This window comes from Barbus barbus (genome assembly GCF_936440315.1).
Source record: "Barbus barbus genome assembly, chromosome: 5".
Classification (NCBI taxonomy): Eukaryota; Metazoa; Chordata; class Actinopteri; order Cypriniformes; family Cyprinidae; genus Barbus; species Barbus barbus.
In genome coordinates, this window is record NC_136733.1 from 23,278,585 (window position 1) to 23,297,185 (window position 18,601).

Genomic DNA, 18,601 nt, shown 5'->3' on the forward strand with positions numbered 1-18,601 from the left:
ACTTCGGAGGCGTGGATGGCGGCGGACATGACTTCGGAGCTGCGGACGTGATTCTCCAGAAACCAGATGACCGCCTCCTTCCAATTAAGGTTGGAGGTGTCTGGGAGCTCCATTTGATGGTGGTAAGAGATCCCGAGCCGGAACAGTGTCTTGAGAACTTCATCGTCGAGGGAGCTGGTGAGGGCAAGCGGCACAAATTCCCTCGCGTAAGTGAATGGGTCATGGCTCGCATGAGCCACGGCGATGAACTTGGCTCGTTCATGTTTTCTTGGTCCAATCTTCTGTAACGGTGTGTCAGGCAGGAAGACGCTGGAGACATGCATTAAAACCGTTCAGTTTAATCACGTTCTATATTAATGCGCTGCTTTAACACACCACTCGCACACAGAGATCAGAGATCACTCTGTGCAAAAAGTAACATTCAGAAGCTCATAAACTTCTTGTCAGTGCTGCCATGCGACTTATTAATCGATACTGAATGTCTACATTATATTTCTCAGCAACGAGGGGGTAAAATCGCTGTTTTCTAAATAACTAAACTCAGCTTCATTGTTTGTAGACACACAGACGCAGACAATTCACATCTCTCTCTCTCTCTCTCTTTCTCTCTCTCTCTCAAAATGGCCATATTTGAGGAAAAACAAAATCAAGTAGTTTACATCACTGGATATAGTTGTCGGTCATATAACAGTTCTATCGTAAAACAGTCGACTAATATTAAATGATTTGCAGCTTCATCTTACCACGCTCTCTTTTAACGTTAAACTGACGCTTCGTGCTCTGCTTCTGTGAATGGTAAACCCCGCCTACTTTGATCTGATTGGCCAGCTCAGTCATTTTGACAATGACGAACGCTGTTAGACCACAGAGGATTTGATCTGAAGCGCCTAGTATGTGCAGCGGTCATGCGCGCATCCGTAGACTAGCGCAAGTTAATTCTCTCACTTTAATAGTATTTGTAGCTCCTAACAGGCTTTGTGACTGAGAAGTTATTACATCAAAATGTACGTCTGTATGCAGTTTTCCCTATTGCTCGCATGCCAGCGATTATACCTCTGCCGTAGGTTGCCGACCCCTGGTGTAGACTGTACGATAATGACACCTATTGACTCGTATGCTAGGACGCACGTTACTATAAAAGAATAAAACGTCATCAGCATGCGCTAGAGGTAAACAACAAGAGCTTGATAAATCACACTTTAGCAGTAGTATTTTTTATGTGTGTTGAAAAAAAGTGGAAGCCGCGAAAGAGATAAGAGCTTGAGGTAAGCAGTTTTATGTTTTAGCGCCATGTCGCATTGATTTCATGTTGCATTTTTATTGGTTGGTCAGTAAACATGGATCGTATCAGCAAACACATAGTGTGATGATCATGCTGTATTGTAGGCTGTCTTTTGTCGCAAGACCGTGACAACGGCCGTCTTTGACCCTCTCTCACTGTACAACACAGGACCACCGATAAGGAGCCACGATCACAGAAATCGCCACGATCGTTTGATGCCAATCTTTCAACTGGGACAACCAAAAATCGTGCAGTGTGTTTAGAGCTTAAGACTGCGCTTACTCTACTTCACACTCTGCAGTAGTGTTGTCACGATACTGGAATTTCTAACTTCGATACGATACCTTGAAAAATATTGATATTCGATACCATTTTCGATACCATGGAGAAAAAAACTGGCACAATATTAAGGTAATTTTTTTTTTTATTTAAAGATAAATGTAACAAGTCGAGAACATACGGTATATTTTACATGAACAAAAAATGTCTTGAGGTACTGCATTTGTTGATTTATTTATTAATCTTTTATTAATCTTAGTTAAATGTTAATTGAAACTAACGTTTACTAATACATGTACTAATTAAAATCCAAAGTTCTATTTGTTGATATTCTCATTTGTTTCATAACCAAAATATTTCCAGATATAGGGCCCTATGAAATCCGTTTTATTTTTCCTCAAATTCCGTTTTATTTTTTTCTACATTCAATTTTTTCCATTAAAATTTTTCTGGATTCCGTTTTTTTCCGTTTGAATTTTTTTGGACTCTTTTTTTTTTTAATGGTCAAATTAAATGCTATTAATCTAAAAACATGCCTAATTCATTAAAATCATGAAAATTATACAATTTAACATTTAATTTATTAAAAGTGTAACAAAAATTACACGTTTAGGGCCGTATGAAATGTTTTATTTTTTTCTCACCTTATGTTTTATTGTTACCAAATTCTGTGTTTTAGCATGTCTATTATTTGAATGCATACAAACAATTTTTATTTATTCTTACAGTAGCCTTATGAAATGTGTTTTCCCCCTCAGAAATTCTGTGTTGTGTATTTAAATTTTACTGGATATCAGATGAAGGCATAAAACAATTTTAATTCATTTATATTTGAATTCATGAAAATTAAACATTTACATTTTTGGCAAATGAAGGGGATTTACTATTAAAATTAAAATTAAAATATTTTGTGATTATTTCTTTAAAAAAAATTAACAGTAGTAGTAAGTAGTAGTATTATGTACATTCTACTAAATAATAGTAATATAGCCTATTTCTGGCACACGGTCAAACCGAACTTTTATTTTGACGGGTTGCCGTGAATACTTTTAAAGTTCTGTGTGTGTATGATATGACGCTAGTTTTACTCAAATTAAATGGTAAAATGCTCGTAAAGTGCCTTTCAGATCAGTTCTGGAGATATTGTTGATGTATTTATGTCCTCATTGAGACGACAGACGCTGAAATCACCGCAAGCGCCACATAAGTAAACAAAACCGCACGTGCAGCACATTCACACAGAGACTTGCAGGATTCATATTTAAATAGACTTTTGCAGCTTAATATTTACAGATACTAGTCCATATCGCGATTTCATTTAAGTGTAATGTCCTACTTTTGATGAATTCATCCAAACTTTGACAAATTCCGTGCGCGTTCTCTGAATCGCGGAGATCATAGATCCCTACAGATAGTGCTCCTGCTGTGTTCTTTAACAACCAGAGCAGTCATCTTTCTATTCACTTCACTTTTGCTATGTAAAGGTGCCATAGAATGAAAAACTGTCTTTACCCTGGCATATTTAAATAATAACAGTTCTGTACATGGAAATGACATACAGTGAGCCTCAAACACCATTTCCTCCTTCATATGTAAATCTCGTGATTAAAAAAGACCACTGAAAAACAGGCGAATCAGAACATAACACCGACTGTGACGCAACAGTCGGGATCACTACGCCCCCAACATTTGCATAAACCCGCCCTTGTTCTAAGCCGGCCGAACCATCAGAAGCTCTGCAGGTATTGTAAATAAACAAGCGCGGACAACAGCGAAAATAACACAATAAATGTTATGTTCCAGGCCGTGCAGGGGGTGTGAAGTGCAGGGATGGGTTGGTGTCTGTATTCAGAAAGGCACAGAAAGCAAATAACGCGAGCCACTAAAGGGACATGGTTAGCTCCTTGCTAGCGGTAGCCTGTTACACATAAGATTTCACTCTCAGTAAGGAGAGATGAGGGTGATGGCGAATGACTTACAGATCCTGAGCACCACTGACAAGCATCTGATCTTGTGAAATGTGTGGTAAGTACTGTTGCTCCATAATGTAAACATAGTTTGTGTGATCGCGTCTCTTGAAAGTGAAACTATAACGCGATCGATGGATCGTTCAAAAGCAGTTTCAATGCCTCGCATATTAATAACGGCTCCCTGATGCCCGCGTTTTATATACAGTATAATTACCCGACGATATAACTGCGAGAGAAAGTATTTAAATATATATTTTCCTCCCTGTGCTTCCTTCTTGCTGATGAGCCGTACTGTGAAACAGCCAATCAGAGCAGAGCTCATTATTATTCATGACCCTGCCAAATAAGCCAATAACAGACCGTTTCATTCTAGGGAGAAATCCTAGGGTTGTAAATGGACATGTAAAATCGTTTCTGGAGATTTTTTGCCCTTACCTAAACCACATACCTTCTGTGTAGATATCAGAGACCAATTTAAAATACTGTATCAATGCATTCTATGGCACCTTTAACCAGAGCGAAGGAGACGAGTGCGGTCACGTGTGGTGCTTGTCCACGAGCCTTTGGAGAGAAGTGAAAGTGACAGCTCGGCTAGTATCGGTGTATCCATACTTCGGGATTGGTACCGTTCAGATATTTCAGTATCGATATTTATCGAAATATCGATATTTTTGACAACACTACTCTGCAGTGTTGTATTTTTTCAGCTTCAATCTATTTTTATCTTGCCTGAAAGTCATGATCAGGGAGCCTTGCATTTTCATTAACATACTTATTTAAATGATAAACTGTTCGGCATAATCCTTAATTATTCCATAATTCCTTTTTACCAATCAAAAAATTAAGACTTCAAGTTTTAATACCAGAGAGGGAAGAAAAAGCATGTTGCCTCTTTGTCTTTGAACATTTTGTGAATGTGAAGAAAGGCATTCATTCTTTGCACACATGCAACTAGAGAAAATTAAATTACACAATGGGTTGCTATGGCCAACCAAACAATTTCCATCCCATTGAGTTCTGAACTTAATTAAGGAAATCCGAGGGAATATATATGTTGCCACGCAACAGCCCTTTGACAAAGGGGTAAATCGGGACTTAATTTGAATCATGTTGGACCCTTTTAGAAGCATGGACAATGAAAATGAAATGATGGAACATAAGGAGGGAGCACCTTTGGCACACAAACGATAGGCATATCAAAAATTAATTTGTATATAACGAACGTCACATCGGTAATGACAGACAAATTGGAATCTCGCTTAGCGAGACCAATCTACTTCGAGTGTAAACTAAATTAGCCAATGCACATTGGTATGCGATGATTGCATCCAGCTGCCACTGATCACAGCGCGAGTATAGCAAGGCAGCAGGTGCAACGCATACTCAGCTTTTCGCTTCGGAGCCGAGCGGTCATATCGTTCTGCTCCTGACTTTCTGCTTTGAAGAGTCAACGAGTTCAGCGCGCTCTTTAGAGCTTTGGTGTTGGTGGAACGGCGCTTCAGTGGCAGTGGTTATTCCTATTCCCATTCCCATGTTATAAAACATTAAACAAACATCCTGGCGTTGTAAGACATTTAATGAAATGGCATACATTTAAAAATGTTTTACTTGATTTCATACATGTAGTCAGGAATTATAGTTTGGGAAACGTCTAACTAGTAAAATGTGTACAAGTTAGTCACAATAACACAATAACAACAGATGCAAGTAATCTTAGGCTACTCATCATCAGAGTGATATCCTCCACTGGATCCAGCTGCGCAACACATTGCGTTGTGTTCTTCTTCAGAGGTAAATTATGGGTTATTCCTCTCAGCAAGTTTTCTTCCAGAAACAAAAAGTAGCCGGGATGAACATGAGCATGCGTTTACATGCGTACGCGTCTCACGTGGATGTTTAGAATCTGAAAAGCATGATCGGCTCGTGGGTGTGACCGCATTAGATATAATGAGTTGAGACGGGAAAACTGGAGCTCGCATTGGCTTCATATGGATTACTTTAACAGAGAATATTTGTTTTGGATGTGACTTACTTCACATAAAAGTAAACATTTCAAACTTTCTATACATATATTTCTCATGTCTTTGAGGTAGGGGTGGGCGATATGGGAAAAATATCATATCACGATTTTTTTTAGAAATATCACGATTCACGATTTTATCACGATTCTTTGTCATGTTGGTTTTACAAGTTGTCTGAGCATTACAGCCAAACTAGAAAGACAAAGCCTTTCAAGGTAACAAAAAACAAACAAAAAAAAAGACATGGCAGATATTTAGGCCAAAGTGGGCGAAGATAAAAATCTTTGTCATCATTCTATCTTTCTTATTAAAAAATAAGAACAAAGATACACATTACAAATACACATAATATACAAATAAAACAAACAGTGCTTTATTTTCAGGCACAATAGGTGTATTTAGCAGAGCATTCAATGAAATTGAATGCACAAATATAAAAATAAAACACTAGATAGACTGATTCCTAAAGCAACTGTATTAAAGTTTTTCAGTCAAGAATAGTGAGTGATTTTTCTCTTTGCGTTTTGTTGTTTTGTCAACGTTAAATGAATAGTTCCCCCAAAAATAAATATTCTGTCATCTGTCTGTCAATTGTCATAATGTTTTATTTTTATAGCATCATTTACTCAAAAGTTGTTTTAAACCTGAATGAGTTTCTTTCTTCTGCTGAACATAAATGCTATTTTGAAGGTGGAAACCAATCAGTTGCTGGTCCTCAGTGACTTCCATAGGATTTTTCTTTCCTGCTATCAAAGTCAATGTAGACCAGCAACTGTTTGGTTACCCTCATTCTTCAAAATATCTTATTTTGGGTTCAGCACAAGAAATTAATAGAGGTTTGGGACAACATGTGAGTGAGTAAATAATGACAGAAATTAAAATTTAGGTTGAACTATCCCTTTAATGACAGTCGACAGCATGTTTAGTGTCCTGTCCCTTTAAGAGCTGCACGCATCTAATATACAGGCACGCATCCGTTTCTCTCTTAACTATTTACTTTCATTTTAGAGATAACCAACTGAGTCTGTATGTAAACCTTGTGTGTTTTGACAGTATTACCGCAAAAAATAAGTTAGTTGAGTAATCAGGCGCTGTTAGACAGGCTTTTTAGTGTCCGTGCTTCAGGTGTATGCTCTCAGAAAAAGCGCACGTCAGACCAGCGCGCGAATTAAACATTTAACCAGCAAGGCTTGTGTGCAAATAATGTACTTTTGCGATCGCGAATAAGTGCAGTGTCCTGTCAGAGTAACTCTACTGCTATATGTCCTGTTGTACAGTAAATAGAGACGGAGACCAGAACTGTATTTGATATAATGTGTGCTGTAGCACGATACTACGATATTTCTTCAAAAGCAGATCGTGGAGACATTTTTATCGTCCACGATCAAAAATCGTCATATCGCACACCCCTACTTTGAGGTGAGTATTCGCTGAGATTCATGTTGTTTTATTTATGTGTCTTTGAAGAGAGGAGACAGAGACGGCAGAGAACACACCCTGTTTATTTTTTTTATTTTACAAAAGCACATTTTGTTGTTATGATTATACATAAATAAAAGTTGACCCTTTGCAGTTTCAAACGATACCTTATTCTCATCTGTACGATCAAAACTGACTGAGTATTTTTAGTTCATAAAGAAAATACAACACAGACCGCACTGGTGCGGGCTTCGACCCCAGGGGGTTAAAGTCTGTGTTGCTGCGATTGCTGCTAATCACGACACGTGGAAGTGAAGTCGGTAGGGAAGCATGACCTGTTCATCAGGTTCCTTAAGGGGGCAAGAAGGTTAAATCCTCCCCAGCCCCCCTCTATACCCTCTTGGGGCCTGTTTCTAGGGCTCAAAGCACTCCAGCAGGGCCCAACTAAGCCTTTGCAGTCAGTTGAGCTGAATTTTCCATCAATGAAAACTCTGCTCCTGCTTGCACTGGCCTCCATCAAGAGGGTAGAGGACCTGCATGTATTTTCGGTCGATGATTCGTGCCTAGAGTTTGGGCCAGCTGACTCCCAGGTAATCCTGAGGCCCCGACCCAAGGTTCCCACTACTCCCTTTAGGGATCATGTGGTGAGCCTGCAAGCGCTACCCCCGGAGGAGGCAGACTCAGCCCTAGCTTTGCTTTGTCCCGTCCGAGACTTGAGATGGTATGTAGACCGGACACAAAGCTTCAGGACCTCAGATCAGCTGTTTGTCTGTTATGGAGGCCGGCAGAAGGGGAAGGCCGTCTCCAAGCAGAGGATGGCCCACTGGATAGTGGATGCCATCACCCTGGCTTATCAGGCACAGGGTGTGCCCTGCCCATTCATGTTGCAAGCTCACTGTACTAGAAGTGTTGCATTCTCCTGGGCGCTGGCTCATGGCACCTTGCTGACAGATATTTGTAGAGCTGCAGGCTGGGCGACCCCAACATGTTCGCTTTACGCTGCCTAGTTATACTCGCGCTGTGATCAGTGGCAGCTGGATGCAATCACCACATGCCAATGTGCATTGGCTCATTTATTTTACACTCGAAGTGATTTGGTCTCTCTAAGCGAGATCCCAATCCGTCGGTCATTACCGATGTGACGTCTCCGTTCCCTCCTTCAGGGAACGAGACGTTCCTCATATAAAGACAAAGATGTGTTGGAAAAGGAAATGGCTACGAAATTCATGCCTTTAAAACGTTCATAAATAACACTAAAAAACTAAACTAAAAATCAATCAGACTAAAATCAATTATTTTAAATGCTACAAATAAATGTAGGCATTACAAAATTATAATTTGTACAGTATCAAAACGAATATTCCTTTTGCGATTTGCTAAAGATTACTTTTTAACAGTTATTACATTATTAGTGTTATTAAATATCAAGTTTAAGTAAACATTAGATGACAGCAAAGGTATTTCAAATGTCAAAATAGGGGTAGTGAGATTCAGAATTAAATATTCAGTACCGCTTTACACTACATATGAATAAATAAAATACAAATATTGGCCAGTAATCAATATGGTACCGACTGTATATATCACATTATAACATCTCATTTTAAGCCTAAAATAGAAAAGTTTATTTACCAGAACAACAATTGCATCATGTAGTGGACCATCAGTGTGAAGAGTCTCGACATTGTCCTCAATGAGGTAGTCCCACTCAACTCCCATGTCGATGAAGTGCCGAGATCTCGCATCTTCGCCTTTGCCGTTGAGAATGTAATGCCCGGTTGCCTGGTTCTTTATAGCTGCAATCAGTGAATAATTACATATCTTCAACAGTTCAGGGATAAGAAGTTAACAGAATGATCTGGATCACTCTGTTCAATTAAGCCATTGTATCAGCCAGTGAATCAAATGATTAACTGACAAAACAATGAGCTTTTTACTGTACTGTTTAAATGGGTAACACTTTATTTCGATAGTCCACTTTAGACATTCTACTAACAGTAAGTAACTTTGCAACTACATGTCAACTAGCAGTCATTAGAATATTAGTAGACAGTCTGCTTACTATCTTCTAACACTTTATTTTGATGGGTCCACAACATACAACATACCGACTATAAGAAACTTTGCAAGTATATATCAACTTATTCTACTAACCCTAAACCTACCCTACTGAGAGTTAGTAGACATGTAGTTGCAAATTAATTATAATTAGTTGACATGTAGTTATAAAGTTACTTATAGTTAGTAGAATGTCTAAAGTGGACTATCGAAATAAAGTGTAACCTTTAAATGTCTAAAAACTTTATTACATGTTTCAGAAATATGATGCTAGTATTAAATGCTGATATGGCAAGGGTATGAGGACTGTGTGACACACTGACATGCAGTAAGTACATGGCTCAGAGCAGGAGAGCAATTAGGTGGTCATTCGCTTGAATGTCAATGGTGATTACAAGAAGCAGCGCACACGTCAAGACAATCACCATTGCTACAAGTCATCAAATGTCACTTATAATATGAAAAATGACATTAGGTTCCAGAATAAGGATTATGGAGTGCTCTGTAATGTTAAAATAATAATGAAAAAAATATGAGGCAGGACTGCGCAAAAGGTTTGATGAAATGAAATCAAAGTTGACCTTTGATTTCCTACATGTTTAGCATGAGTTTGTGTAAATTTTAGTCAGCATATCCACAAAATCCTAACCTTAAAAAGGATAATTCACCCAAGAATGAAAATTTCTTGTATGCTACATTACAAACCACATCAGAGCATTGGATACAGTAGATTAAAATTTAAGTTGTCATTTACTAAATATCTTGAAAATCTGATTTGAAAATTCTGGTCACCATTCAGCTTTAAACTTGTGATCTTTTTTTCATTTGTTTTTAAACATGAACATTATTATTTTTGTGTGAATTATTTCTTAAATAAAAATGGCTAATTTTTCCTGCCCATCTGATGACTGACAATTAGACTAAACTAGTTACACTCTTGAAAATAAAGGTGCTTCAAAAGGTTATTCAAGCGATGCCATAGAAGAACCATTTTTGGTTCCACAAAGAACCATTCAGTCAAAGGTTCTTTAAAGAACCATCTCTTGCTCTTTTTATAATCTGAAGAACCTTCTTTCGCCACAAAGAACCTTTTGTGAAACAGAAAGGTTCTTCAGATGTTAAAGGTTCTTTATGGAAGCATTTAGACAAAAAGGTTCTTCTATGGCATTCTGAAGCACCTTTATTTTTGAGAGTGTAGAATAAATGCTCAAGGTGTTAATCATAAAATTAATCAGAGTGTAATGAGGGTGAAGCTGAGACTGTGTTAGAATCCATTTGCAGAAGTTTAATGAGGAACAATTCAATCCAAATCGTGAGGCAAAAATCAGAGTCGTGGTCACAGGCAAAGAAGTCGAAATCACAGTATTCAGTCCAATCGGCAAACAAACAAGAGGGTAATCCACAAGGCAAAAATCCAGAGAAACGATAAATCATACACGTAGCAAACAAAATAAGACAATGGAAACGCTCGGTAAGGCAGCGAAACTGGCAATACTTCGCAAGGTCTGTTTGGCCTGGCCATGCTTAAATGGCTGCCAAACAGGAAGTGATCACAGAAGCAGCAGAGGGAGTGGTACCAGTCAGTACTCGGGCGAGGGCTCCCTCTGCTGGCGTGGCGTTACACAGAGCAAGCATGATGGGAATTCACACGTAACATACATTACTTAAATCATTAAATTAAAATGCAATTAAATGCTTTTTATCTTAATCTAAAATGTCTAAAAATGAGTGGAGACAGAAACATATACAGTATATACTATACATAAGTTTCATATAAATTACTAAACTATAGCATTTTGACCTACAAAGGAATCTAATTGTTGCAATCAGTTAAGTTAAATATATGGATAACTGAAATTTGTATTAAGCTATTAAGCACCCCCAAAGGGAAAGTATTAATGAAACAGAATTACCTTTGGAAGACCTCTTGGAAGGTTAACTGGGGCAGTAAAGTGAGGCATTGAACGTCTTATCAAGTTAATTAAAATAAGGTTAGGTTTAATTAAAAGTTCAACTACCAAGAAGTATTATTCAGATACCTACATTTATGGAGAGGCACTCATTAGATGGGGAATATTGTTGGAATAATAGCAACTTGTTCAGTTATGTGCATTACAAAGTAATAATTGCTGCCTGTATGGACTTTTCAAAAGAAAAGAGTAAAGAAAATGGGCCAGTCAATGCATTTGTCTTTTAACTCTGCATATAGTTAGAATAGACACTGTAAAGCTAATTTTTTTTCTTACTGTTACAGTTCAGAGGAAAAAAAGAAACCTTGATCAAGAAAGGGCCTTAATGAAACCAAGCGTTATTAGAAAAAAATAGAACTATAGCACTTTTATTCGCATTCTGCAATGTCACTGCCTCCAGTATTCATATCACATAAAGCCCAGAAATGCAACGGAGTAATGCTCACATTTCGATGGCAAATTGGGCTGTTCTGTCACAATGTGAATTAGCAGGTCAACTGAGAAAGCTAATTCTCCAAGGGTTGTCTCAGGATTTCTAATGCGTTTCAATAATAGCGCTTTTGATTTATGAGTTTAATAAAGCCTGTGGTTAACATCACTTTAAGAAACTTTCCTTTACATTAACACTTATGCTTTTGGCAGACGCATTTATCCAAAGCAACTTAAATTCCATTTAAGCACACATTTTATCAGTTCTTGCTTTTCCTGGAATTCAGACCCATTGCTTTGGCATTGCTAGTGGCATTCTCTACTGTTTGAGCTAAAGAAAGGTTCATTTTTTGATCTACAACATTAACATTAATCAACTCAAAGCACGTATTTGGGTATTTGTAGTATAACCTGTTAGCAACTTCTGCATTAAAACCACAACATGGTTTTAAAAATCATGTTCGAGCTACTTTATATTGTGGAACAAAACCCAAAACATGATTTTAGTCTTAAATCAAAAAATGCTATTCTAAAACCCACTATAAATTCCGAAATGAACCCATGGCTTAAAAACACCAATTCTCCTTCAGGTTTTCAGACTTGGTTCACAATGCCACATACAAATTGTGGTAGATAGTTATTGTCTCTAAAATCAGCAAGTCTAATTCTGTCTAATGCACTTCCAGGCAAACGCACAAGCTCTTTTCTGTGAATACATTGGTGCGATGGATACGTATTGGAGTGATATGGAGCCATTATGCACAGTTACCTGGAACAGGCACAGATACATAAGCATGCATTTGATCTTCTTGCTGTTAAGCTTGAGAAACATGAGGACAGATATCACTTACCAAGAATTTGAGGAGAAGCCTCATGTTCTCGTATGATCACATGTCTAGCCCCAGGAGGGATGAGAAACATCTTTAGGTAACCTTTGCAATGGCGAAAAAGGGCAAAGGGAGAGATGGCAGAAGCAATTAGTTAGCTAAGAAGTTCTACTACAGTTTGATCTTTGCAGAGATGGGCATCACAAGAAGGCATTTCTACAGTAGTACATTACTAAAGCTTTCAGATTTGAACAGTCAAGACTATTGCAACTGTTCATCAAACAGGGTCATGACAAGCCTATGAGACAAACATCAAAACATGACAGAAAGTTCCTCATCCATTCATTTCATACATTCACACCCATGTGAATACATGGCATATCCTTCAGAAGCTCAAATAACAATGTCAGGTGAAAATGAAGACCGTGAACGATTGTTATGTAAGGCTAATTAAGAAGGATGCTGAATGGCAGGTCCTTAAGTCATTTTGCAACACAAGAACAAAAAAACACTAATATTGCCTTCTCTACCAATGCCCATCGCTCTGCAAAGCTTGATACCACTCACCCATCACATTTCTAGAATCCTCCGTTTCATTCAGATACACATTGCGAGCTCCTTTCGGTAGCAAGAAGGCTCCTCTTGTTTTCCCTTTAGGATAAGAAGGTTTTGTTATGTCATTTTGCCCTGCACTCTTTGTCATTGACATGTTAAATGCCTCTACACCAAAGCTAGGCTTTGAGCCAGTCTCTAGCAGCATGGTGCCTGTATGAGACACAGGTGTGATGTAAAAAAAAGTGACCAGGAGTCTAATCGTTGCTATGGTGGATCGAGTCACTTCGGGCAATGTCTGCTGGGAGGTTTTATCATCGATTAATGTGGGCAGGAAGACACTGACAGAGAAAGATGGGGCTGCTGGGTAATCCTAATAGAGTTCAGATGAGGTTAGAGTGCATGCCTAAAAGGAGCAGGAATAAAATAGGGTTGAGGAAGGAGAAAGGGAGATTAAAGAAGATGGACAGAAATAATGGCTGGTGTGTGATGATGGCAGGGGAGGGATGTGGTACAGTATGTGTGTGAGGGAGAGAGAGACAGCATATTTATATTCTAATCCTATTATGTTGGGGTCCAAACAACATTAACCCACTCACTTTTATTGTATGGATAAAAACACTGATACATTTTTCAAAACATCTTTGTGTTCCATAGAGGAAACACATGCATACAAGTTTGGAATGACATAAGGGTGAGTAAATGATTGAAATGTTTGGATTAAACTTTAATATAATAATAGTTTCAGTTGGTATATGGCCACACAAACCAATTTTAAGTCAAATATTTAGGAAAATTTCTAAGTTAAATCAGATCATTTTAATTAAGACCATTTTAATATGTCCCTCATTTTGTAGAAAACAAAGGAAAAAAACTTGTACAGTAATGCACTTACAATGGAAGCCTATAGTTTAGAGCCAAGCAAATTAATAATAAAAAAATAATAATAATTGCACAAGACTGCGGTCATTGAACTGCTTAAAATTTGGGGGTTTTAAAAGTTGGTAAACCCAAGTTTAAATGGTAAAATTTCATAATAGCTATACAACAAAGGATGTAACTCCACAAAATGCTGTTTACATGGAACAAATGTCACAGGAATTTTGTTGATAATGCTGAATCAAAGGTTTCTGCCTCAAGAGGATGAATTAAAACAGACCAATTTTACTGAATAATTAAATTGCTTTAAGAAAAGTACGACCTTCACGTTTCTGCTTCTAAACTGTTCGCTACATTTGCCCTATCCATTGCCCATGATCCATTGTAAGTGCATTAATGCAACAAGGTTTTCTTTGATTCCCTCTTTATTCATAAAATCTAAAGTTATTTTCTGTAGTAATCGACAGTATTCCTCAGATGTGGTCAATAGTTTAATTTATATCAAGTGTTGAATATTGCTTTAAATCTACACTCTACAGTTAATGCAAAACAGCAATACTACGGGAAGGAGAAGTGTAGGATTAGACAATACAAGATACTTGCAGGTTGTGTTTTCCAACATTTGTTTTTGGGATCTCTTGCTTAACTTTTTTCCTGTTAAAAGAGTGATCAATTGACAATAAAACAAGGTAGCGTTAGATAGAGAAATGTCAAAATGCTGATTTAGTTCATGCAAACAATGAGTTGAATGTAATACAATATAAGAAATGTCATTATAATTTGTGATATAAAGCATCACAAATTGTGTACAATCACACATGACAAAATAAGGATCACACAAATTCTGGTTAGAACCAGAATGAAACATTCATTCACTGTCACAATCAAATATAACACAAGTGACACCTTCATAATTAACTGCACATTCTGCATTCATAACACGCAAGGCACATGTCGAAGGCTCAAATAGAGCTAGGAAGTTTGCCAAAATCAAGACAGGCCTATATAATTATGTACATCAGCTCAATTATGCCACATGCCATGTCTTTCAGATGCAACACAAACACACTTGAATCCATACTCTTAGACAAATTTGTCCTGCCATCTGTGCGAGGGCTGTGTTTTATGCATTAGCATGAGTGTGCATTATCGTCACAGATAGGCCCGTATGCTACATTGATAAAACAGCAGGTCATATGAAGACATACTGAAGATCTGTTGTGATTGTATGTGTCTATGTAACAGTAAAATTAGGCAGCTCTGGAAAGTAATGCAATGAAACATGCCGGAGTCACATGGCTAATTATTGATTCTGAAGAACATTTACCCTCAGAATGTGATTTGCATATTTATGCTAAAATAAAAATATCATATTTGTGTATCGTTACACCCCTAGTATGTAGTATAGTCCTCCACATTGCATTCAAATGAGCTAATGTGCATGCAGGGTTGATAAAGATGTCAGGCCCTTGCCCTTTGTTCATTCAGGTTGCTCTTTAATCACAAGTATAATACACCATGGTGTCCTTTAATACATTCTCCATTTGGTTCTATTCTTACATTATGTGCTATTAAATCAACTACATCATCTGCTAATTGGAAAAGGAATAAATGTGGACAAAATAGCAGAAGGATTCTTGGGATATTAAAAAACAAACAATAAAAGACACCGGTTGCCCAAAAACTGGAGGTGTTTTGTATCCACATGAACTGCTAAGTGACTGATCAGGCTCATATACAATCATTGCTTTGAGACATGGTATCTTTATCAACATACATGCAGGTTGGTAGAACAAACAAGAACATGTTATGATATGGAGTGTGACAGGCTTTGCACAGAGTCACAGTTTTGTGCTGGTGTAAAGAATTAGCTTCAATAGTACCATACTTGTGCTACAGGGATGTACAGTGGAGCCATTAACATTTTTTTTCTTAATGTTTTTTGGAAAAAAAGTCTCTTAAGCTCACATTTATTTGATCATAAACTTAAAATAACTGTCTTCTGTTTTAATAGGCTATTTTAAAATACAGTTTATTCCTGTGATGGCAAAGCTGAATCTTTAGTATCACTTGATCCTTCAGAAAGCATTCTAATATAACATTTATTATTATCAATTTTGAAAACTGTTGTGCTGTGTTAAATTGCGGAAACCACAATTTTTTTTTCAGGATTTTTTTTTTTTTTTTTTTTATGCATTTTTGCCTTTATTATGACAGGACAGTAATGAAACCGGAAGCGAAGTGGGGTGAGGTGGCGTTATCTGGAAAGGTCCGCGAGACAAAAACAGCAGCCGCCAACTAGACAGAACTCTTATGTAATGTTATTAATGTCTTTACTGTTCCTTTTAATGCATCTTTACTAAATAAGTGCATTCAATAAAAATAAATAAACCAGAAGTGCTTTAAACTAAATAAAAGGTTACACTTTATTTTAAGGGACCCTTGTAACAGTGTAATTATACATTTAAGTACTGCGTAATATTAATTAACTACATGTACTTACTGTATTGTTAGGGTTAGTATTAGAGTTTGGTTTAGTGTTCCTTGCATGTAATATTATTATAATAGTAAAATATAAATTGATTCCATTTATATTTTTAAATAGCAAAAATGGCTTGCTCAATTCATACAATTTGCAATTCTTATTACAATATTTACATTAAAAAAGTAGGATAAACATAACAGCGAGAATCAAAGAGCAAAAGATCCTGCAAGTTTAATTAGGCCATCTGATCAAATTATGATTCTTCAGCCGCTTGTTGGGAAGGAAATTTCGAGACTCGATAGTTGAACTCTTGGTACTTTAATTGAATACCTGTTACCAGCCACAATGACAGTTTGCCAAAACATCCTAAAATTATAATCATGTAATTAAAACTTTATTTTAAAAATACTACAGTATGCACAGTGGGGGAATCTATTTATACATGAATTCTAGTGCAAGCCTCAAACTCACTAGGGCTGCACAACTAGCAAATATTATTAAAAAATAAAGTGATGCTTGCTCAAGGAAACCAATTAAATGACTACCATGCTTTCCCTGACTGCTGTTGGCTCAATAATAATGACATGCCTCCCTCCAAAACCTGATGAATTTTCTGTAATGGGCTGCTCTGCATTGTCTGTAGCAGAACATCTATTGTGATTCCCTGGGTATAAAATGTCCTGGTTTTTAATATGTTGTTCACGTCATACTGAATTCACTGGTACTCGGCTCTATGTCTCTGTCACATAGTGTCAATGGAAGAGATTGGCTGATCTGCAGTTACTATAGCGTGATCGGGTAAATGCCTGAATAATGGAAACCAGAACAAACGAAAGGAGTGAGACTTGCAACAAAACCGGGATCCTCTCCTGCATGTCTTGGGAACCACGGAGGCAGAATTTAAGGAGAAACTATACGCAGTTTGTATGCAAAGTAGAGAGACGAGATGGAGAGGTAATGTGAATCTGGAGGGAAGCTTTGCGAGTTCATAAATGCAATAAATGTTGTTTATTGTCTGTTTGTGTTTACAGGTGAGCCAAGCGCCTCCCTCCTCAAGTAGCCCAGTGGTCCTGAATGTCAATGTTCTTGGTTTGTTATTTTAATAGATCAGTTTTGTATATAACATGTATTTTTTCCCCTCTAATTTATTGATGCATGCTGTGTATCCTTCACCCTTCCCTTTGGATTCACATGAGAGTGATGCTGTTTTTCACTGAGATAAACGTCGGATTGCTGTTATACAGTATGTGTGTGTGTGCACTAAAATGAGAGGTCTCATTGTTATTTACTGCAGATCCCTCCAATGAAAAACTGCATTTAATATCATGTATCTATTTAGCTTTTAAAAATATTGATTTTGATCCCCTGCTACCTATGTAGCATAATGAAAGCTCAGACAGCACGCACTTAGAACCTGTTTACACCTGGAGGTAACATCTGCCTGTGGTGATCATCACAAGAGGTCAGAAGATACAGATCGATGTTTGTATTTGGTAATAACATCACAAATATGTCTCCTGTGACCACAAGATTAAACTAAATTGAGGGGAGGGTCTCTAATAATATATCTACATTTCACTTAAAATGTCACTTGCAATGGTATTGCGTTATTTTTATGCTGAAGACATTTAAAGCTGATTGTTCACACTATAAGTACAATATTTGATTGACCGGTTGGTAGGCATTTCTTATGGTCTGTGAAGCATCAAAACGGATTATGTATTTAATGTAATATCAAATGTGTTTTGAAGAGTCTGATCAGAAAATGTTTTAGACTCCATTAACATTTGTATTTAGCGCTCACCACTTAGATCCCTTAGGATTAAAGAAGTAAACTAGAGTTTGATATTTTACGGCATGAATTAGGACCAATGAAAGCAAGACATTTTCTAACAGATGTGCCTGCTTTTAATAACCCACAAACATATAGCCAGATTTCCTTAATTTTATATTAGTTAACTTATTCAGGTCGACAATGAACATATGCTATAAATGGAGTCAAGGAAACTGCTATTGTAAAGCTAGTCATAAGTACATTTATGACATCAGCTGTTCCATTTGCTGTAAGGTTCTTTAACTACAATTGAAGTGAAGTATAGTGACAAATGAATGAAAAATACAAATTAATGGTGTTCTCAAGATGTAGGCAAAGCGTCCAATTTTTCAGATATCATCTGAATGTAGACTGAGTGGATCTAATAGAGTGTGGGTATTTGTGTATGTACCTGTATGCAAAGAGGAAGGAAAGTACAGATGCCCCTTACATGTGAATGTGTTTATCAAATAAAACCACAGGAGACTCAGTGAGAGAAAGATAAAAAAAAATAAAAAAAAAAATATAAATATATATATATATATCTATTTGTTTATATACATACCTCATACATTGAGACTTCCTTACGTACAGTATTACATTTTTAAATCTCTGAA

General features: G+C 37.1%; 1 protein-coding gene across 2 annotated transcripts in view; it reads right to left on the reverse strand.

Annotated features, from left to right (window-relative positions):
• Nucleotides 1–18,601, reverse strand: part of LOC306870095 (A disintegrin and metalloproteinase with thrombospondin motifs 3-like) — a 150,667-nt gene that overhangs the window by 18,278 nt on the left and 113,788 nt on the right. For both annotated transcript variants that reach the window (XM_079417166.1, XM_079417165.1), the window contains 2 exons: nucleotides 12,280–12,360; nucleotides 8,604–8,767 (listed from right to left, as the gene is read on the reverse strand). In XM_079417166.1, the coding sequence (XP_079273292.1) occupies nucleotides 8,604–8,767; nucleotides 12,280–12,360 (245 nt within the window). The remainder of the gene's footprint in view (nucleotides 1–8,603; nucleotides 8,768–12,279; nucleotides 12,361–18,601) is intronic.